The sequence below is a fragment of the Hyperolius riggenbachi genome, chromosome 2 (genome assembly GCF_040937935.1).
Source record: "Hyperolius riggenbachi isolate aHypRig1 chromosome 2, aHypRig1.pri, whole genome shotgun sequence".
NCBI classification, from domain to species: domain Eukaryota; kingdom Metazoa; phylum Chordata; class Amphibia; order Anura; family Hyperoliidae; genus Hyperolius; species Hyperolius riggenbachi.
The window spans coordinates 43193934-43217788 of NC_090647.1; the positions used below are offsets into that span (position 1 = coordinate 43193934).

A 23855-nucleotide genomic window follows, 5' to 3' on the forward strand; every position below is an offset into this window, starting at 1 on the left:
TGCTTTGCGCCAGAAGTCTTCATCCCATTACACTCCAGATGCCCAGCCTGCAGTGCATTACCGCAAATACCACGCTTAACGCAAGTGTATGGGTGGTGCAGTTATAAGTGTGAAGGACAGAGCGCAGACTTGAATCCCAAGGAAACCCAGTGGCGTACTTCTCGCCCAGCAGGGAGTACGCCACAGAGCAGGGAGCGGTGCTATGTATATGTCCCTGATGGCGAACTCTGCCGCAGGGTCATATGAAGATGGATTTGTGCGTTGATCGCGCAGCAGGCTCCCCTGCTACGTGATCAACGCACCAGGCATAGTCTAAGACCAGCCTCAATGTTATCATCATATGTTGAGTTTTATTTACATGGGCATGCCTAGGGGTTGGTGTATGTGTTAAAAATGAAAGTTCTTTACACTGTGTGTAGAGCGTCCTGTTATGAGATTATTATCTGGCCAGTAGTGAGCTTTGGCCAGCAGTAACCTGAGGCTAGATTCACAGTGGGACTTTATTGTCCTGCGTTAATAATGTCGCATAACGCAGCTTACCGCACTGCCATGTTAACCCTATGCAGCGTTCACAGTGCAACGTTAAAGTCGCATTGTAAATGTTGCGTTTATTGTGACGCACTGCTGCAGTGCGTTACCTCTTAACACAGATGTTTACAGATCCAGGGAAGCACATTTTTCATTGCCTGTATGCTCTACTGTATCTACTGTATGAGACAGTAACGCAGCATTAAGTTGCATTGCAACTTTTTTTTTGGTGCGTTGTGGTGTAATTTTGCATTGCAACTTTAACGTCGCATCATAATGCAATGTCCTACTGTGAATCGAGCCTCAGCGATTGGCCAGCAGCAACCTCAGCGATTGGCCAGCAGCAACCTCAGCGATTGGCCAGCAGCAACCTCAGCGATTTGCCAGCAGCAACCTCAGCGATTGGCCAGCAGAAACCTCAGTGATTGGCTAGCAGCAACCTCAACAATTTGCTAGCAGCAACCTCAGCGATTGGGCAGGATTAGATACTTTTGACTGATATACTGACACAGAATATGTTGGCGCTTTATAAATAATAATACATCTAAATTGAGCATTGCTAGTGACAATAAAGCTATGTAGGGATTTCTAGAGTGGTAGAAGTTTCCTAACATTCCAACTCATTCTGTTTTGTTCACAGGGTCTCTTCCCACCAGGCCAGGGGGCCACCATCGGGGTAGATTTCATGATTAAAACGGTGGAAATCAAAGGTGAAAAAATCAAGGTGAGAAGATGTCTTTGCTTGATGGAGTGTTTGCTGTGTGTCCTCTGTGGGGGTGGGGTGGACATGGGCAGTTGCAGGACGTCTCTGTGCACCAAGGTCCTACTGGCAAAGTCCACCAGGTCATGTCACGGGCACCCCGTCCGCTAGCTACACGAGCAAGACAATGCAGAGGGGTGAAACGTCGGCTTGTTTCATCATCTCTGGAGTTTCTGTTTCTGAGAGCAATTTAGGAACTTTGGGTATTTTTCAGGAAAACGTTTTGTTTGCATTACAGAAATTCAAGTCTAAGTTTAAAGTGGTCAAGGAAACCCATGCTGTGATTTGCAGTTAAACATATCGCTTTGCTCTAACTTCCCTTCTTTCACAGTAACCCATTGTGCACCTAGCGAGGTGTTTGTCCACATTCCGCTTAAAGTGAACCAGAGACGAAGCACCCTCATGTATTTTACCATATACATCATTGGGAACATTAGAGAAAACACCTACCATGCTTTCTGTTTCATTCTGCACTGCTCAGCCTGCCTGTTACCAGCCCTGATAAAATGTCCTGAGCATTCAGTCTGGCTTTGTTATAATGACTCATCTATAATGATACCTGAGCAGAGCCACAAGGGGGCAGGCTTGGACTTGAAAATACATGAGAGAACACAGACTGAGCTATAAATATTCCTGAGCAAAGCCAGACTGAATGCTCAGCCGGGGATTTTATCAGGGCTGATAAGAAGCAAACTGTGCAGTGCAGAATGAAATAGAGAGCAGGGTAGGTGTTTTCTCTAATGTTCCCACTGATATATATGGTAAAATACATGAGGGTGCTTAGTCTCTGATTCCCTTTAAAGCTTTCTCCCTCCAACTTATATAGACTCAGCCAGAGATGGATTAAAGGACAACTGAAGAGAGAGGTAGCCTGGCAGCCCTGATGACCCTCTGCCTCTAATACTTTCAACCATAGACCCTGAACAAGCTTGCAGCAGATCAGGTGTTTCTGACATTATTGTCAGATCTGACAAGATTAGCTGCATGCTAGTTTCGGGTGTGATTCAGACTCTACTGCAGCTAAACAGACCAGCAGGGCTGCCAGGCAACTGGTATTGTTTAAAAGGAAATAAACATGGCAGCCTCCATAGTCTTCTCAGTTGTTCTTTAAGATGTAATGGGGCTTTAGGCAATATAGTAGATGTGGGCCCTCCTTGTGGTCGTTTTGGTAAGCTGAAGTGGAGAGGGGTGACAGGTGGGCCCCTTGACACCTGCTTATGTTGCCTGGTGGATGATCCCACTCTGGACTCAGCCATCTCCGTTCTGGAGTGGGTGGAAATACAATTCCTACCACCTCCTATTCTAAGGGAGGTCCATAAATGGTGTTTTTTTTTGGGGGGGGGGGGCAGCGAGCATTTACTTACGGGGGGATTCTCTCTAGCTCCTCCCCCTCCATCAATACATTCGTTTCCATTTTGCTTCTTTGTGTGCCGCAGAACCGTGATTCAAAGCAGCCACAGCAATGTGCCCAAAGCAGCCACAGCAATTGCCCGGAGACATAATGGGGTTGATCCTTGCCAATAACGGCCGCTCCACTCATCCCACCGAGCCCCGTCAGGTTCACTGGCTTCATAGGACATGATCTCGGCGCTTTGATTGGACCAATAGGCTGCTTGTCAAGTGTGTGACTACATCTACCGCCTAGAACTAGTAAAGTCATATTTTATTTATTAAAGCTATATTAATATAAGTAATATTAAAGAAAACCAGAGACGAGTAAACTTAAAAGTTTTATACATACCTGGGACCAGGGCTGTGGAGTCGGTACAAAAATCTTCCGACTCGTCAGTTTATGAAACCACGACTCCGACTCCGGGTACCCAAAATGGCTCCGACTCCTCGACTCCGATGTTTTAGTCTAATACTTAATAGGACTGTGGATTTTGTACAAAAATCAGACGACTCCGACTCCTCAGTTTATGAAATCAACGACTCCGACTCCAAATCCGGGTACCCAAAATTACCTCGACTCCGACTCCACAGCCCTGCCTGAGACTTCCTCCAGCCCCATCTGCACGGATCGCCCCCATGCCAGTCAGTCTTCTCCCTCTTCTGTACTGGGTTTTGTAACTTTGGCCAGTCGCAGCCAGTCTAACCATGCACAGTGCGCTCTCTGCGGTAGAGAAAGCTCCCTCCGTCTCTCTCTGGCGGAGAATAGTACTGCACTGGCGCAGTACTATTCTCCGCGGGAGAGAGATGGAGGAGGCACACTGCGCATGCTCAGACTGTCCGAAGTTATAGGACCCGGTACAGAAGATGGAGAAAGCTGAGGATAGCGGTGTGGGAGCGATCTGTGCGGATGGGGCTGGAGAAAGCCCCAGGTATGTATAACACTTTTAAGCTTACTCATCTCTGGTACACTTTAACCCTTTCGGGACCGGCTGCCTAACCCCCCTTAAAGAGAACCAGATACGAAGAGCATAACGGATTTATACATACCTGGGGCTTCCTCCAGCCCCATCAGCCTGAATCGCTCCCACGCCGCCTTTCTCCGCTGCCTCTGTCTGCTGGTACCGGGTCCCGTAGTTTGGGCAGCCGGATCCCCACTGTGGCTAGCTGGGCATGGTGTCCCCTGTGGGGCCAGGTGTCCCCCCTGCATGCAGCAGCCTTTACTCACCTCCCAGGCTCCAGCGATGAGCAGCTGTGGACCCCTCCGCTCTGGCTGGCATCCACGCTTGTACTGCCGCTTGGTTCCGGGTCTCGGCTTGATGATGTCATCAAGCCGGGACCCGACACTTATGTCACAGCGAGCGGGGATGCCGCCTAGAGCGGAGGGGGGCACCGATCCTCAGGGGAATGGCATGAAGGTGAGTGGATCCTCTTCTCCCCCCCCTACTGCCACATCACTAACAGTGATCACTACGATCCGCCGGCGATCATAGTGATCACGTGATCAGGAGCCACTCGCGATGGCTCCTGATCACTGAGGGGAGATGTCAGCTGTCATATGACAGCTTAATCTCCTCTCTCGGGTGCGCACGATTGCGTCGGGAGCAGAAACGGCGGGTGGCATAAATCCTACGCCGCATCAGCCTAGGGCGGCCACAAGTGCGGCGTAGGATTTACATGAGGCGGTCCTGAAAGGGTTAAGAAAAGTTCCTCTCAAGTGCATCACAATCTTATTGCTATCTGTGGGGCATCAGAGACGCCTGTGCAGAGCTGGGACAAGGGCCTCCAGCACCCAAGGCTGAGACACCAAAGTGCGCCCCTCCATTCCTCCCACCCCAGACGTCACACACTGATTGCTATTAGACTAAGAGGGGCCACAGGGCCCACAACCTCCCCAACACCTTAATATCTAGTTATCTGGCTTGCAGTCACTGCCATGTATCCCCTTTTCTTATTTCTTTCTGCTTCATACACAATTAGGAATGACAGCTGAATAAATTGTGTGCCCCCTCCTACACTGCGCCTTGAGGCTGGAGCCTCTCCAGCCTATGCCTCGGCCCGGCCCTGCGCCTGTGGATTAACGATAGCACATTCTAATTGTGTATAACGTGTACATAACGTAGAAGTTAATTCCATTGAAAAATGGTGGTTAAAAAAAATCGGAGGCAAGTCCTGATTGAGCTGCTTTAAAAGTCTCTCTGACAATGTCAACACAATAATGAGACTGATCAGCCAATTAGAACACGGCTCCTCTCATTAGCGCGTGATTGGAGAAAGATCTGCTGATTGCATTATACACCTCCTCTGTGCCTCAACTCATCACGGTTCAAAAAACTGCCATTTAATTCCTATTAAGCAAACATTCTAAATGACTGAGATGATAGGATGAGGTTCCTTATTCAAGTTACAGCCGGTTATCATGTATTGTAAGGCCCCATTCACACTTAAAAGCGCAAAACGCCGGCGATTACCGCCGTGATTTTTCCGTGATTTCATGCAGAAAAATCACTGGACACTGCACTTTTCCGTGATTGTGTTTAGCGCTTTTATAGCACTGAAATGCAATCACCGGGAAATCGCCTGGAAATGGTGCAGGCTACACGTTTGCATTTGGCGATTTGCGTTAATCGCCGGGGATTAACGCAAATTGCCCAAGTAAGAACGGGCCCATAGGGTTTTATTGCACTAGCGCTTTAAAAAGCGCTAGCGCTTGAGCATTTTGCCGAAACCGCCAGCAAAACGCTCTAGTGTGAATGGGCCCTAAATGTCACAAAAGCAGCAGCAGTGCTTCATGTGTTGGCAGACCTATAAGTAACGATTGTATCTATCTTCCTTCTCCTAGAAATGACTTTTTTAAGATATTCCACAATTTTATGTTTAAATCTACTTTTTAAGTTTTAACTGTTTTATTGTTTTTGCTCAATGGCACATTCATTGATGTATGCCAGAGCTAAAATCTATGAACTATTGACCCTTTTTATTTCTTTCTTGCTCTCAGAAGCTATTTTCTGCTAGGAAAGTGTTTTATAGTTAGAATTTATTATCAGTGAGGGTCACACAGAGCACCAGGTGGCAATCGACAATTTGTATAGCAGAAGGATCAGCACACTCAGTAATATGTTGCAAAACTTTAAGCTTTTTTAATACAAAAAAGTTTCCAAAAATGCACTTCGTGTACAACAAGGACCAGCAACTTGCAGTAGATAGGCGCCAAAGTCCATCAAATGCCTGCTAGCCAACTTGTATAAAGAGTCCGTGAGGGAGTACAGTCCAAGATCCACACTTCCCAGGAAAAATGTGTCTCAAAACATGGCGACAGACACTGGCCTAATGCTGTTTCAGGCAGCAGCCCGTCTTCAAGCCGATAAATGTGCACGTCAGGAGCACGAAACAGCATTAGGCCAGTGTCCGTCGCCATGTTTTGAGACACATTTTTCCTGGGAAGTGTGGATCTTGGACTCTACTCCCTCACGGACTCTTTATACAAGTTGGCCAGCAGGCATTTGATGGACTTTGGCGCCTATCTACTGCAAGTTGCTGGTCCTTGTTGTACACGAAGTGCATTTTTGGAAACTTTTTTGTATTAAAAAAGCTTAAAGTTTTGCAACATATTACCGAGTGTGCTGATCCTTCTGCTATACAAACTCACCCTCTCTGAATAATTCCTGTATTTTAGAAACCTCGCAGTAGGAGTCCCCCGCCCAGCTGTGCTTAGCGGACATGGACCAGCGCATCGCATTGTTTCCTGGCAGTTAATTGGTCCCTGCAGCTCTATTGAGCTTCCAGGGCGAGATTGCTGTTCTATAGAGAGGAGCTGAATGATGTGAGTCTGCGGTTTTCCCAGCCGCTCTGCCTCTAGGGAACACAGCAAAGTGCGCTGTCACCGGGACTGCAGGCACCCTGCGTGGCTGACAGCTGCGCTCTGTCAGCTGACGGGAGTCTGGATTGCCTTCTTCCGGGGTCCTTATAGATACTGCAGCTTCTAAGACTCGCCAGCTGAGCAGCATCATCTTTGGCTGGAGCTGAGGAATGTGATAACGTCTTGTAAACATGACTCAGAAGAATCCGGCCTACAAGAACCGCAGCAGCCCAAAGCACGAGCTGTTCCTGTGCAGCACATAGCAGCACTCCTTGTCTCCATTAGAGGTGTACCGAACGGTTCGCCGGCGAACGGTTCCAGGCGAACATTGGGGGTTCGCGTTCGCCTGCGCCAGGCGAACTTTTCCGGAAGTTCGATTCGCCCCATAATGCACTATGAGGGTCAACTTTGACCCTCTGCATCACAGTCAGCAGGCACATTGTAGCCATTCAGGCTACAGTAAGCCCTGGAGCCCCACCCCCCCTTATATAAGGCAGCCTCCGGCGGCCATTACAGTCACTCGTGTGCCTGCTAGAGAGAGGAAAGGGACAGCTGCTGCAGACTTTTTCTCTTAGGGACAGATTAGTTAGGTTCTAGGCTGCTTTGCTTGTTCCTGACTGATTAATATTGCTTTTAAAGCACCCAGCAACAGCTTTTTTCAGAGCTCAACCTGTACATTTTTTTTTTCTGACACTTTTGTTGCATGCACAGCCTTGCTAATTGATAGTGTGTGTGCCACTGCCAGCAGCCCAGCACATTCAGTGACTGACTGCCTGTGTGTGTGACAGGGAGCTGCACATTGTACTACCCAGTTCTGCATATACCCCAGTACCTGTTGTGTTTACTTAACCCACCTCATCACTGCATATACCTAGCTTTGTGTTGAGTGAACCCAGCTCACTGCATCTAACTACCCAGTACCTGTTGTGTTTACTTAACCCACCTCATCACTGCATATACCTAGTGTTGTGTTGAGTGAACCCAGCTCACTGCATCTAAGTCTAACTACCTGTTGTGTTGAGTGAGAACCCACCTCACTGCATCTTAAGTACCTTTACTGTATACTGTTCAGTGAACCCAGCTCACTGCATCTAACTACCCAGTACCTGTTGTGTTTACTTAACCCACATCATCACTGCATATACCTAGCGTGGTGTTGAGTGAACCCAGCTCACTGCATCTAACTACCTGTTGTGTTGAGTGTGAACCCACCTGGCCACCTCACTGCATCTAACTACCTGTTGTGTTGAGTGAGAACCCACCTCACTGCATCTTAAGTACCTTTACTGTTGAGTGAACCCAGCTCACTGCATCTAACTACCTGTTGTGTTGAGTGTGAACCCACCTGGCCACCTCACTGCATCTAACTACCTGTTGTGTTGAGTGAGAACCCACCTCACTGCATCTTAAGTACCTTTACTGTTGAGTGAACCCAGCTCACTGCATCTAACTACCCAGTACCTGTTGTGTTTACTTAACCCACCTCATCACTGCATATACCTAGCCTTGTGTTGAGTGAACCCACCTCACTGCATCTTAAGTACCTTTACTGTTGAGTGAACCCAGCTCACTGCATCTAACTACCCAGTACCTGTTGTGTTTACTTAACACACCTCATCACTGCATATACCTAGCGTTGTGTTGAGTGAACCCAGCTCACTGCATCCAAGTCTAACTACCTGTTGTGTTGAGTGAGAACCCACCTCACTGCATCTTAAGTACCTTTACTGTATACTGTTCAGTGAACCCAGCTCACTGCATCTAACTACCCAGTACCTGTTGTGTTTACTTAACCCACATCATCACTGCATATACCTAGCGTGGTGTTGAGTGAACCCAGCTCACTGCATCTAACTACCTGTTGTGTTGAGTGTGAACCCACCTGGCCACCTCACTGCATCTAACTACCTGTTGTGTTGAGTGAGAACCCACCTCACTGCATCTTAAGTACCTTTACTGTTGAGTGAACCCAGCTCACTGCATCTAATTACCTAACTACCCAGTACCTGTTGTGTTTACTGAATAGAGTACTGGTTAAGGGCACCGCCTTTGACATGGGAGACCAGGGTTCGAATCCTGGCTAGGTCAAGTACCTATTCAGTAAGGAGTTCAAGGCAAGACTCCCTAACACTGCAGGGTGGCCTCCTGAGCGAGTCCCAGTGGCTGCAGCTCTTGAGCGCTTTGAGTCCTACAGGAGAAAAGTGAACCCAGCTCACTGCATCTAATTACCTGTTGTGTTGAGTGTGAACCCACCTGGCCACCTCACTGCATCTAACTACCTGTTGTGTTGAGTGAGAACCCACCTCACTGCATCTTAAGTACCTTTACTGTTGAGTGAACCCAGCTCACTGCATCTAACTACCCAGTACCTGTTGTGTTTACTTAACCCACCTCATCACTGCATATACCTAGCCTTGTGTTGAGTGAACCCAGCTCACTGCATCTAATTACCTGTTGTGTTGAGTGTGAACCCACCTGGCCACCTCACTGCATCTAACTACCTGTTGTGTTGAGTGAGAACCCACCTCACTGCATCTTAAGTACCTTTACTGTTGAGTGAACCCAGCTCACTGCATCTAACTACCTGTTGTGTTGAGTGTGAACCCACCTGGCCACCTCACTGCATCTAACTACCTGTTGTGTTGAGTGAGAACCCACCTCACTGCATCTTAAGTACCTTTACTGTTGAGTGAACCCAGCTCACTGCATCTAACTACCTGTTGTGTTGAGTGAGAACCCACCTCACTGCATATAGTTAGCATACCCCCGAGATGGACAAAATGGACAAACCAGGTAGAGGAAGAGGTAGAGGCAGACCCAGAGGAAGGCCACCAGGCACCGGCAGGTCTGTGGCTGTGCGAGGTGGTGTTGCTGTGATTTCATGCGGACCTGCCCCAAAATACAGTGCTCAGAAGAAGGCACGTGCCATCACTTCCCAAAATTGTGAGGAGGTGATTGAGTATTTAACACTGAACACCTCATCTCCCGCAGCCACCAGCGCTACAACAAGCACCACATCCGCTGCATTTGACACTTCGCAGGAGTTATTTGGTGGTGGTGGTGAAATCACTGATTCCCAGCCACTACTGCAACAACAACAAGAAGGCGCAGGTACACCACCTCATACGTCTGAGTTAGGTGGCGATAGTATGGACGTAACGTGTGTGGATGGGGATGATGGTGGACCACCTGAAGTTGGTGCACTTGAGGAGGTGTCTGAGGAAAGCGCAGCTGGCCAGGAGGATTATGATGACGATTATACGGATAGCACATATGTTCCCGGTAGAGGAGATGACCAGAGGGACAGTTCAGAGGAGGAGTCAGAGAGGAGTAGGAGGAGACGACTCCATGATAGAAGCAGAGGGAGCTCGTCCTCAGAAACAGCTGGGGGCAGTGTCCGGTGCCATGTATCGCCAGCTATGGCCAGGGAGCACACATGCCCTTCAACGTCAGCTGCTGCTGATGCCACCGTAGCGCCATCACCCCAGGGGGCCTCAGCGGTTTGGAAATTTTTTCACGTGTGTGTCTCAGATCGGAGCAAAGCCATCTGTTGTCTCTGCCAGCAAAAATTGAGCCGTGGAAAGGCCAACTGTCACGTAGGGACAAGTGCTTTACGAAGGCACCTGGAGAGAAGGCACAAACAGCTATGGCAAGAACACCTGAGGAAAAGAAGCACCCCTCAAAAGACAAGCAGCGGAGAACAGCCGTGGCAGCCGTCACAGGGGGCTTCTGCTGCTCCACGTTCCCATGGTATTGTTCGTGGCTGGGGGGGAGGAAGAATGGATACACTTTTAAACAATTTAAAAATACAACCATCTAAACTTTCAAACAATTTAAAAATACAACCATCTAAACTTTCAAACAATTTAAAAATACAACCATCTATCATTTTCAAAAAATTTAAAAAAAGGGCAAAAAAACGTGCCCTCCGTAAAACATTCTTGGCAAATGCTTTCGACTTGGTTTGTCTTCCGCTGGCTCAAGGGTCCATCTGACCACAGATGCCTGGTCTGCAAAGCACGGTCAGGGCAGCTACAGCATGGGTCTCAGCAGGCTCCCACTTCGGGCCGCAATCCAACCTTCATTCCCCGCGGTGACAATGGCAGACTTGCCCTCCATAACGGATTCCCGTTAAAGGATTTAAAGTTAATTCATTTCAAATACACAGCAGGGCCTCGAAAGTCCGCCTCCTGTATTGTTATTTTTGATCACTACCTCGGGGCGGGCGTGCATGCCTACCTGCTGCCCTCCTTGGATGTGTAGTGGTAGCCGTTTCTCAGGCTCCACACCGGATTCCATCTCTCATTTCCCGGCCATTACCCGGGGTCACAAATGACAGACTTGCCCGCCTCCATATGATTCTCGTGAAAGGAATGTGGTGTCATCTTTGCCCGCCATAACTGGTTCTCGTTAAAGGATTTAAAGTACATTCATTTCAAATACACAGCAGGGCCTCGAAAGTCCGCCTCCTGTATTGTTATTTTTGGTCACTACCTCGGGGCGGGCGTGCATGCCTACCTGCTGCCCTCCTTGGATGTGTGGTGGTAGCCGTTTCTCAGGCTCCACACCGGATTCCATCCCTCATTCCCCGGGGTCACAAATGACAGACTTGCCCGCCTCCATATGATTCTCGTGAAAGGAATGTGGTGTCATCTTTGCCCGCCATAACTGGTTCTCATTAAAGGATTTAAAGTACATTCATTTCAAATACACAGCAGGGCCTCGAAAGTCCTCCTCCTGTATTGTTATTTTTGGTCACTACCTCGGGGCGGGCGGGCGTGCATGCCTGCCCGCTGCCCTCCTTGGATGTGTAGTGGTAGCCGTTGCTCAGGCTCCACACCGGATTCAAACCTCTCATTCCCCGGCCATTACCCGGGGTCACAATGGCAGACTTGCCCGCCTCCACAGGATTCTCATTGTAGCGGTACTGAACAAGTACACAGCAAGTAGAAAATGTAAATTAAAAACAAAACGTAAGCTTTTTAACAATGCCATGGAAAGTTGAGAAGGAAGTCACACATTACCTGACATCACTGAGTGAGGAAGAGCAATCACGCCATGTTGCGCAGTAGTCCAGCATGGCCGTCACTACACAAACAGCTGTTTGCGGTGCGTTACACAGTGAGTTTGGTGTGTCAGTGTGAAGCAGTACTCTAATTACACTCCCTGTTTGATGTATACACATGCAAGATGTTGTAAAGCACTTTATGCCTCCAATTTAGCATTCAATGTGATTTCTGCCCTTAAAACGCTGCTTTGCGTCACATCCAGATTTTTCACCGGGACTTTTGTCATGTATCCCACTCCGCCATGCCCCCCTCCAGGTGTTGGACCCCTTGAAACATCTTTTCCATCACTTTTGTGGCCAGCATAATTTTTTCTATTTTTCAAAGTTTGCCTCCCCATTGAAGTCTATTGCGGTTCGCGAATTTTTCCGCGAACCGAACCTTCTGCGGAAGTTCGCGAACCCGGTTCGCGAACCGAAAATCGGAGGTTCGCGACATCTCTAGTCTCCATCTATCTCTGATCAACTAATGTCTTGTAAATCTCACTAAATGCACAGCAACCCCCTCGCCAGCTGTTTTAATGGGAACCTAAAGCGAGGCTTCTATATTTGGCCCAGTGCACACCAAAAACCGATAGCAGATCTGCAAAACGCTAGAGGTTTTTGAAGCAGATTTCAATGCGATTCTAGGCATGTTTAGAGAGGTTTTCTAAACATGCCTAGCATTTTTTGGAGCGTTTTTGTGTTGCAGATTACAAATATTGTTACAGTAAAGCTGTTACTGAACAGCTCCTGTAACAAAAACGCCTGGCAAACCGCTCTATTCTAGCGTTTTTCAGAGCGGTTTTCCACTTTCCTATACTTTAACATTGAGGCAGAAACTCCTCAGAAATCTCAAAAATGCTGCAGCCCCCGAGTTTGCGTTTGTGGAAAAAACGAACCTCTCTGGTGTGCACCAGCCCATTCACTTTCATTAGCCAAGCGTTTTTTCCCCTGCAAGTGTTTTAACCAATTGAGGACTGCGGTGTTAACCCCCCCTAGTAACCAGGCCATTTTTACTTAATTGGGCCACTGCAGCTTTAGACGGGCTTTTTTGTGGCGTTTAACGCAGCGTTTCAGACGCAGCGTTTTTTGGGATCTACTGCCATCCCATGCAAGTGAATGGGAGCGTTTAGAGCTGGCTTTTGCAGGCTTTCATGAAAGCCTGGCAGTAGATCCCAGCGTTGCGTCTAGTCTCAAAAGCAACATGCTGCTTTCAGAGGCAGTAAACGCCAGGAAACAATAGCAGAGACCAGAACTGCTAGCCTTGAACGCTTTTCAAAAGCTTTCAAAAGCTAGCTTTTAAACGCTGGCGTTTGAACGCAATGCCAAGCAAAAGCTCAGCAGACGCCCGTGTGAACCAGCCCTAAGGCAAAGCTGCAGGGCCGCACAACACAGCACATAAGTGATTCCCCCCTCCTTTTCCCCCCACCAACAGAGCTCTCTGTTAGTGGGGTCTGATCGCCCCCACATTGTTTATTTTTTTATAAATATTTGTTTTTTAATTTTAAATAAATTTTACAAATGTTTTTTTTTTACTTTAACCCTCCCTCCCTCCGTCTCCCCTGCCGGCCAATCACGCGATAGGCTGTCATAGGCTTCTGCCTATGACAGCCGATCGCTCTCTTGTCCTCCAGGGGGACAGCCGTGTCACACGGCGGTCCCCAGTACAGCGCTGCTGCTGATCGCAGAGCTGTACAAAGTAGTTAGACAGCGAAACCGCAGTCTAAAAGTCTCCCGAGCGGCGATCGCCGCACGGAGACTGAAGGCGGGGCGGAGCTCCGCCCCCCAAGCAGGAGATGCGCGCGCAGCGTGCACGTGATCTCCTGCTAGCCCAATAGAAGTCCGTTCAAGCCAATGGGCATGGAGCAGTCGGCAAGAGGTTAAAAAACACTTCAGAACCGCTCTGGTGTGCACCAGCCCTTTATCTCCTTTTAAGCAATACCAGTTGTCGGGCAGCCCTGCTGATCTCTTGGCTGCAGTAGTGTCTGAATCACACACCTTAAAGCAAGCATGCAGCTAATCCAGTCAGACTTGAATCAGAAACATCTGATCTGCATGCTTGTTCAAGGTCTATGGCTAAAAGAATTGGAGGCAGAGGATCAGTAAGTCAGCCTGGCAATGTGCATTATTTAAAAGGATATAAATATGACAACCTCTAGATCCATCTCTTTAGGTTCCCTTTAAAGAGGAACTTTAACCAGGGATCGAACTTCATTCCAATCAGTAGATGATACCCCTTTTCCCAGGAGAAATCTTTACCTTTTTTCAAATAGATCACCAAGGGGGTCTGTATGGCTGATATTGTTGGGAAACCTCTCCCACAGTGTGGTGTCATGACCATGGTCCTGACAGTTTCCTGTCTGTGAACCTCATTGCATTGTGGGAAATAAGCAATTTTATTCATATTGTTATTTTCACTACAGGTCCTCTTTAAAGGACTTCCGAGGCAAAAGCATGAATCTATTTTTTACTCACCTGGGGATTCTTCCAGCATGAGCGCCTGCACGTCCACGTCATCTGGCGCATACTGCAGGGGCAGAGGAGTTGACCCCGCTGACGGGTTGGCATCATTACGGGCGGCCAGTGGGACACCGAGGAGGGCCGGGGTTGCGGCGAGGGACTGAGATGACCGCGAGAGGCTAGAAGAAGCCCCAGGTGAATAAAATATTATTGCTTTCGCCTTAGAAGTCCTTTAACCTCCCTGGCGGTAAGCCCGGGCTGAGCACGGGCTATGCCACCGGAAGGCACCGCTCAGGCCCCGCTGGGCCGATTTGCATAATTTTTTTTTGCTACACGCAGCTAGCACTTTGCTAGCTCCGTGTGCATGACGATCGCCGCCGATCCGCTGCGCCGCAGCCGCCCCCCCCTCCAGACCCCGTGCGCTGCCTGGCCAATCAGTGCCAGGCAGCGCTGTGGGGTGGATCGGAGTCCTCTTTGACGTCACGACGTCGGTGAAGTCATCCCGCCAGGTGACGGGGGAAGCCCTCCAGGAGATCTCGTTCTCCGGAGGCGATCGGAGGGGCTGGGGGGATGCCGGAGGGGCTGGGGGGATTTTGATAAACCGCCAGGAGGGTTAAACTACTTGGTCAGGAGGCTCTGCAACAGCTGTTTCTTGCAGCATACACCTCCAGAGCTTCAGGCTGCTCTCTTCTTCAAGTTAAATTTTTCCCTTCTATAAAAGAGAACCTGCAGTGAAAGGCATATGGAAGCTGCCATCTTGATTTTCTGATAAACAATGCCGGTTACCTGGCTCTTGTGCAGATGCTCCGCTTCTAATACCATAAAGGTGGCCATACATCAAGCGTCCTGTGGGCCGATCAGCTATCCAATTCAATTATTCTAATTGAATTGGATGAAAATCGGTGCTGCCAAAAGCATGGCCGATCAACGGTGCAACCAATTTCGGGGCGAAATTGGTTGCATGCATCGGACCTGCTGCAAGATGTCGGCTCGACTTTCTCGATCGGGTGCGCGGCAGTAACGGCGTGTGACATTCGGACGAGCAACGGAGCCCCTGTCGACGCCCCCTCTAGTTGCAGACATATTGCATGTGGACCTGTGTGTGACATCACACACGCTCCCTCGTACACGCCGGCAACTACAAGGGGCGCAGGTATGTGAGGAAAAGGACGGAGACAGCGGCGGACACCAACAGGTAAAGTATTCATGCTCGGGGCACAGGTGTTCAGCTTCCTGGCTTACGCATACATACATATATTTGTGAGCCATTATTCTATAAGCTAGCTGCTTGGAATGCCGGTTGTAGTATGACCACTGCTGCTGCTGGTTTCTAGGTGCTGATCCTCTCCTTTTGGTATGTTCTACAGCTCCAGATATGGGACACGGCGGGTCAGGAGAGATTCCGATCCATCACTCAGAGCTACTACCGCAGTGCCAACGCCCTGATATTAACCTACGACATCACCTGTGAGGAATCCTTCCGGTGCCTTCCAGAATGGCTGAGAGAGATAGAACAGTATGCCAACAACGAGGTCATCACTGTGCTTGTGGGTAAGTCATGCATCGCCAGGGTGGAGGTGCAGAGGAACAGGCACATTCTACATTCTTATAATGCAACACATTTAAAGGACCACTATCGTGGAAAATTATACAATTTTAAAGGGGCACTATGGCGAAAAAGTTTTAAAATTTAAGATATGTGTAAACATATACAAATAAAAAGTATGTTTTTTTCCAGAGTAAAATGAGCCATAAATGACTTTTCTCCTATGTTGCTGTCACTTACAGTAGTAGTAGTAGAAATCTGACAGAAGCGACAGGTTTTGGACTAGCCCATCTTCTCATAGGGGGATTCTCAGGGATTGACTTACTTTCAAAAGCACTTAGGGCTCGTTCCCACTGTTGCGACGCGATTTCGGCCGCATTCCGACGCTTGTAAAAACGCATGCGGATGCGTTTCCGCATGCGTTTTTACCCGCGATTTCGCATGCGATTTCGCATGGCAGGGTGCCATGCGAAATTAACCATGACACTGCCAGGGCTAAATAAAATTGAAAAAGGTGCGAAATCGCACGCGAAATCGCGGGTAAAAACGCATGTAACAAACGCATGCGTTTTTACTATTAAATACATTAGCGGCGATTCGCACGGATTCCCGACGCAGGCGAAATCGTTGGCTCTTTTGTGCGTTTTTTTCACGCTGAAAAAAACGCACCTCAACAACGCTACAGTGGAAACAGGCACATCCACTTGCATTACACGTGCGGATCTGCATGCGTTGGACGCATGCAGATTCGCGATAGTGGGAACGAGCCCTCAGTGAATGGCAGTTGCTCTGTCCAACTGCCAAAAAAAAACCTGTAGCGAGCAGGGAAGCTGGCCAGCATCATTTTTTAAATCCTTTTTAGGGTATATTTTTATAAAGAATAAAAGCCTTGCTGAGAATCCCCTATGAAGAGATGGACTAGTCCAAAACCTGTCGGTTCTGTCAGATTTCTACTACCTACTGTAAGTGACAGCAACATAGGAGAAAAGTAATTTATGGCTCATTTTACTCTAGAAAAACGTACTTCTTATTTGTCTGCACATATTTTCCATTTTACAATTTTTCATCATAGTGCCCCTTTAAATTCAAACGTTTAAAATGTATATTTGAACCAGAATAAAATGCACTGTACATTTATTTTTTCCTATGTTACTGGAGCTTACAGTAGGTCATTAAAATCTGACAGAGCTGGTCCATCTCCTCAGAGGGGATTTTCTGGGTTTCTTTATTTCCAAAAGCACTTACTGAATGGCAGTTGCTCTGTCCAAGTGCCAGAACAGTATACAAATGAGTAGGGAGGGTGGCTGCGATGTTTTTATTGATCCTTTACAGGTATTGCTTTAGTGAAGTGTTAAAGGGATACATAAATGACAACTAAAGCAAGACATATATGGAGGCTGCCATATTTATTTACTGCTGAAAAATACCAGTTGCCTGGCATCTTGCTGTTCTATTTGGTTGCAGAAGTGTCTGAATCACACCAGAAACAAGCATGCAGCTAATCTTGTCAGATCTGACAATAATGTCAGAAACACCCGATCTGCTGCATGCTTGTTCAGGGGCTATGGCTAAAAGTATTTGGCCTCTTTTCCACGGACAGTTGAACTGTGTGCTCAGCAAGCAGTTACCAGGCAGCAGTGAGCAGCCCTGATAAAATCCCCGACTGAGCATTCAGTCTGGCTTTGCTCAGGAATTTTTATAGCTGAGTCTGTGTTCTCTGGTGTCTTTTAAAGCCCAAGCCTGCCCCCTTGTGGCTCTGCTCAGGAATCATTATAGCTGAGTCATTATAGCAAAGCCAGACTGAATGCTCAGTCAGGGATTTTATCAGGGCTGTTTAGAAGCAAGCTGAACAGTTAAAAATGGAAGACAGCAGGGTAAGTGTTTTCTCTAATGTTCCCACTGATATATATGGTAAAATATATGAGGGTGCTTCGTCTCTGGTTCACTTTAAGTATCTCTTTAACCTGCTGAGCGGTCTGGACGAGCTCAGCTCGTCCAACACCGCCAGAGGCTGCCGCTCAGGCCCTGCTGGGCCGATTTTCGTGAAATAAAAAGCAGCACACGCAGCCGGCACTTTGCCAGCCGCGTGTGCTGCCTGATCGCCGCCGCTCTGCGGCGATTCGCCGCGAGCAGCGGCGAAAGAGGGTCCCCCCAGCCGCCTGAGCCCAGCGTAACCGGAACAAAAAGTTCCGGCCAGCGCTAAGGGCTGGATCGGAGGTGGCTGACGTCAGGACGTCGATGACGTCACTCCGCTCGTCGCTATGGCGACGATCTAAGCAAAACAAGGAAGGCCGCTCATTGCGGCCTTCCTTGTTTATTCTGGGCGCCGGAGGCGATCGGAAGAACGCCTCCGGAGCGCCCTCTAGTGGGCTTTCATGCAGCCAACTTTCAGTTGGCTGCATGAAATAGTTTTTTTTTTATTTAAAAAAAACCCTCCCGCAGCCACCCTGGCGATTTAATCAGAACGCCAGGGTGGTTAAGTAAATACTGAGAATCCCCCATGTGGAAATGGACTAGTCCTTTACTTCTTGTAAGCAACAGCAACATAGTAAAAAGTAATTTATAGTGCACTTTACTCTGGGAGAAATGTACACCTTACGTTTATGTGTTTACATGCATTTTTCATCTTACAAATTTTCATGATAGATAGTCCTTTTAACGCAATACTGTAATGAGTCCATGCAAATGCATCCACTCTTTATTTTGAAACAGAAGTGTTTAATAAAAAGTACAATGCAGTTTCTTACCGAAAACAATGTTACAGTAATTCAGCCTTACTCAGCTGTATGAAAATCCTGCTGCTCAAATCATCTACTGAGTAGTCAATTCACAGATGAACTTGCTGGCTTCCATGTGATCAATGCTCACCCCTCCTTTCTGATGACTCATGCTGTCTATGTGGAGAGAAGACAGCATGAGTCATCAGAAGGAAGGAGGTGAGAAGTGATCATGTAGGGATCAGAGACAGGCTTGAATGATCTTCAGGAATATTTCCACTGCAAGGCAATTGTAACCATACACAAAAAAGAGGTGCAAGGACATTTGGGAGCTGGGGAATAGCCAATGGTAGAATACCAGCAAGATTTACTGATATTCTACTATGTGCAGTGGTAATTACAAAAGTAAAATATTGGTAAATAATACTGATATTTAACAACTAAACCTAATCCTCAAACCGATCCCTCCCCCCTCTGATGTCTAAAGGTGGCCACAAACAGTCCAATTTGTAGCGAAAAATAGTTTGAGCGATCAAAAATTCTGATCTGATTGGTTGTAAATAATCTCTGTTGATGAGCACAATGGATTATGAACGATTATAAAAACAGTCGTCTGATTGGATTTTTGTCGAACCAAAATTTGGATTTTCTTGTTGGTTGAGATAGATGGGAAGCAAATATTGGTTCGTTGATGGTGTAGTGAAGAATTTCACTTCCGATCAGAATTTCTCATCGCTCAAACGATTTGTCGCTAGGAATTGGACCATTAGTGGCCACCTACACTCTAACCCCCCCCCCCCCCCCCCACCGCTGATGCCTAACCCAAACCACCCCCTACATATAACCTTAAAACTTCCCCACCTGATGCCTAACCTAAACAGCCCTACCCCCCCCCCCCCCCCCCCTCACCTAACCTTAAAACCCTTCCTTCCTGAGCGAAACAGGAAAAAAGGGCTCCAATTATAAAAGCTGCAGTTTGCGGCAATGAGAGGAAATTTGGGCGCAGGGAGGCACTTGATAAAATAAGGGGCACTGAGTCTTCCCACTATGCAAATTTCAACTTTGCATATGCAGTTCTGGATATGTGAGGTTTGCAAACAAGTGTAGCTATGCATGCCCAGGACACAGCCGGCCGAGGCTGCTGTGCATAGAGCGGGAGAGGACAGGGCATGTGCTGATGAGATCAGAATGGAAGGGAGGCTGGTTAAGCTGAAGAACCACAAAGATTGAAGAAGCCACAAGTTTAGCCACCTCATGTTATTGTTTTTTCAGTTTAGAATTGCTTTAAAGGGACTCCGAGCAGTGCAGAAACTATGGAAAGATGCAACCCGAGGCAAACCTAATGAAATAAAATGATATACTATGAAGAGGGAAGCCTCTCGTGTCCTCCTCAAGACCACCGCCACTGCTCGGGACCCTCTTGAAGTTTTCGTTTGCGCTCCCCGCTGTGCATAAGCACGACCCTGCTGCAACTACACGAGTAAAGCTGCACCAGCTGCACCAGCACGGAGCCACTCGTGGGTGAGAAGTTCTGGCATACCATGCAGGCACGGCGTACTCGCACAGGCTCAGTACACCTACGCTCATACACAGCAGGGAGCGTGGTCACGATAACATATTCAACAAGCTATTGTCAGATATGTATCTAATTTTTTCCCATTTGGTAGCCTTGAGTACACTGTAAAGCAAATCTGACGTAACCCCCCCCCCCCCCCCCCCCAAAAAAAAACAGATACTCGCCTATGGAGAGGGAAGGCTCTGGGTCCTATAGTATATAGCCTTCCTGGTCCTCTCATGGATCCCTCGCTCCAGCGCTAGCTCCCTTGTTTGAATTCTACACCATGGTAGGCTTTGGGAGCCTGAGTGCGCCCGAAGGTGGGCTGCTCCCAGGGCCGCCATCAGAAATTCTGGGGCCCCTCACAAATCATCAGTCCGGGCCCCCCCCCCTCCCCCCCTCCCCCCAAACTGAGAAATGTGCGTAGCCATTACATGTTGGCAGGGCTAGTTGGAGGCTTGCTGTCCACAAATTAATCACGAATAACCACGGTGGATACTCGTGATTCAAGTTAGCTCCAATTGCCACAGCTGAGCGGCTAGATGCGGCGGGGTTAATTACCCAGAACGCCACTCTCCGCCCAGCGTTTCAACGAGGTGCAAGTGTCCGAATGGACGCGTTGCAAGCCTCGATATCGAGCACTTCCTCCTTCAAGCCGGAAGGAGGAAGTGCTCCATCATTTTTTAGAACCTCCCAGTTTTCTTTTCTGTTTAAAAAAGCTAAAAAAAAGTAGGTTTAATGCTATTGTCTCATATGGTAATGATTCAGCTTTTCCCATAGTCTCGCAGTTAGCAATCATGTGACCCCCAACAAGACAAATTCAGCAATCATGAGGCCCCCAACAAGACAAATTCAGCAATCATGAGGCCCCCAACAAGACAAATTCAGCAATCATGAGGCCCCCAACAAATCATGAGGCCTCCAACAAGACAAATTCAGTAATCTTCAGGCTCCCAACAAATCATGAGGCCCCCAACAAGTAAAAATTCAATCATTAGGCCCCCAACAAGACAAATTCAGCAGTCATGAGGCACATAAATAGACAGCATTTCACATAAATAGGCAGAATGACCCCTTATGGTAGACACCTCTCACCTGGATTCTGACAGGGACCCCCAGGTTAGGTAGTGAGTGACATGGAGCCCTTTAGGCAGTGAGTGACAGGGAGCCCTTTTAGGTAGTGAGTGAGTGACAGGGAGCCCCTTTAGGTAGTGAGTGAGTGCCAGGGAGCCCCTTTAGGTAGTGAGTGAGTGCCAGGGAGCCCCTTTAGGTAGTTAGTGAGTGCCAGGGAGCCCCTTTAGGTAATGAGTGAGTGCCAGGGAGCCCCTTTAGGTAGTGAGTGAGTGCCAGGGAGCCCCTTTAGGTAGTGAGTGAGTGCCAGGGAGCCCCTTTAGGTAGTGAGTGAGTGCCAGGGAGCCCCTTTAGCAAGTGAGTGAGTGCCAGGGAGCCCCTTTAGCAAGTGAGTGAGTGCCAGGGAGCCCCTTTAGCAAGTGAGTGAGTGCCAGGGAGCCCCTTTAGCAAGTGAGTGAGTGCCAGGGAGCCCCTTTAGCAAGTGAGTGAGTGCCAGGGAGCCCCTTTAGCAAGTGAGTGAGTGCCAGGGAGCCCCTTTAGCAAGTGAGTGAGTGCCAGGGAGCCCCTTTAGCAAGTGAGTGAGTGCCAGGGAGCCCCTTTAGCAAGTGAGTGAGTGCCAGGGAGCCCCTTTAGCAAGTGAGTGAGTGCCAGGGAGCCCCTTTAGCAAGTGAGTGAGTGCCAGGGAGCTCCTTTAGCAAGTGAGTGAGTGACAGGGAGCCCCTTTAGCAAGTGATTGAGTGCCAGGGAGCCCCTTTAGCAAGTGAGTGAGTGACAGGGAGCCCCTTTAGCAAGTGAGTGAGTGACAGGGAGCCCCTTTAGCAAGTGAGTGAGTGACAGGGAGCCCCTTTAGCAAGTGAGTGACAGGGAGCCCCTTTAGCTAGTGAGTGAGTGACAGGGAGCCCCTTTAGCAAGTGAGTGAGTGACAGGGAGCCCCTTTAGCAAGTGAGTGAGTGACAGGGAGCCCCTTTAGCTAGTGAGTGAGTGACAGGGAGCCCCTTTAGCAAGTGAGTGAGTGCCAGGGAGCCCCTTTAGCAAGTGAGTGAGTGACAGGGAGCCCCTTTAGCAAGTGAGTGAGTGACAGGGAGCCCCTTTAGCAAGTGAGTGAGTGACAGGGAGCCCCTTTAGCAAGTGAGTGAGTGACAGGGAGCCCCTTTAGCTAGTGAGTGAGTGACAGGGAGGCCCTTTAGCAAGTGAGTGAGTGACAGGGAGCCCCTTTAGCTAGTGAGTGAGTGACAGGGAGCCCCTTTAGCAAGTGAGTGAGTGACAGGGAGCCCCTTTAGCTAGTAAGTGAGTGACAGGAAGGCCCTTTAGTAAGTGAGTGAGTGACAGGGAGCCCCTTTAGCAAGTGAGTGAGTGACAGGGAGCCCCTTTAGCAAGTGAGTGAGTGACAGGGAGCCCCTTTAGCAAGTGAGTGAGTAACAGGGAGCCCCTTTAGCTAGTGAGTGAGTGACAGGGAGCCCCTTTAGCTAGTGAGTGAGTGACAGGGAGCCCCTTTAGCAAGTGAGTGAGTGACAGGGAGCCCCTTTAGCTAGTGAGTGAGTGACAGGGAGGCCCTTTAGCAAGTGAGTGAGTGACAGGGAGCCCCTTTAGCAAGTGAGTGAGTGCCAGGGAGGCCCTTTAGCTAGTGAGTGAGTGACAGGGAGCCCCTTTAGCAAGTGAGTGAGTGCCAGGGAGGCCCTTTAGCTAGTGAGTGAGTGACAGGGAGGCCCTTTAGCAAGTGAGTGAGTGACAGGGAGCCCCTTTAGCAAGTGAGTGAGTGCCAGGGAGGCCCTTTAGCTAGTGAGTGAGTGCCAGGGAGGCCCTTTAGCTAGTGAGTGAGTGACAGGGAGGCCCTTTAGCTAGTGAGTGAGTGACAGGGAGGCCCTTTAGCAAGTGAGTGAGTGCCAGGGAGGCCCTTTAGCTAGTGAGTGAGTGCCAGGGAGGCCCTTTAGCTAGTGAGTGAGTGACAGGGAGGCCCTTTAGCTAGTGAGTGAGTGACAGGGAGGCCCTTTAGCAAGTGAGTGAGTGACAGGGAGCCCCTTTAGCTAGTGAGTGAGTGACAGGGAGGCCCTTTAGCAAGTGAGTGAGTGACAGGGAGCCCCTTTAGCAAGTGAGTGAGTGCCAGGGAGGCCCTTTAGCTAGTGAGTGAGTGACAGGGAGCCCCTTTAGCAAGTGAGTGAGTGCCAGGGAGGCCCTTTAGCTAGTGAGTGAGTGACAGGGAGGCCCTTTAGCAAGTGAGTGAGTGACAGGGAGCCCCTTTAGCAAGTGAGTGAGTGCCAGGGAGGCCCTTTAGCTAGTGAGTGAGTGCCAGGGAGGCCCTTTAGCTAGTGAGTGAGTGACAGGGAGGCCCTTTAGCTAGTGAGTGAGTGACAGGGAGGCCCTTTAGCAAGTGAGTGAGTGCCAGGGAGGCCCTTTAGCTAGTGAGTGAGTGCCAGGGAGGCCCTTTAGCTAGTGAGTGAGTGACAGGGAGCCCCTTTAGCAAGTGAGTGAGTGACAGGGAGCCCCTTTAGCAAGTGAGTGAGTGACAGGGAGCCCCTTTAGCAAGTGAGTGACAGGGAGCCCCTTTAGCTAGTGAGTGAGTGACAGGGAGCCCCTTTAGCAAGTGAGTGAGTGACAGGGAGCCCCTTTAGCAAGTGAGTGAGTGACAGGGAGCCCCTTTAGCTAGTGAGTGAGTGACAGGGAGCCCCTTTAGCAAGTGAGTGAGTGCCAGGGAGCCCCTTTAGCAAGTGAGTGAGTGACAGGGAGCCCCTTTAGCAAGTGAGTGAGTGACAGGGAGCCCCTTTAGCAAGTGAGTGAGTGACAGGGAGCCCCTTTAGCAAGTGAGTGAGTGACAGGGAGCCCCTTTAGCTAGTGAGTGAGTGACAGGGAGGCCCTTTAGCAAGTGAGTGAGTGACAGGGAGCCCCTTTAGCTAGTGAGTGAGTGACAGGGAGCCCCTTTAGCAAG

General features: G+C 48.9%; 1 protein-coding gene across 1 annotated transcript in view; it reads left to right on the plus strand.

Annotated features, from left to right (window-relative positions):
- The window catches only part of LOC137545457 (ras-related protein Rab-30), a 158287-nt gene that overhangs the window by 128980 nt on the left and 5452 nt on the right, over positions 1-23855 (plus strand). The window contains exons 3-4 of the mRNA XM_068266704.1: positions 1169-1252; positions 15411-15594. Coding sequence (XP_068122805.1) covers positions 1169-1252; positions 15411-15594 — 268 coding nt within the window. The remainder of the gene's footprint in view (positions 1-1168; positions 1253-15410; positions 15595-23855) is intronic.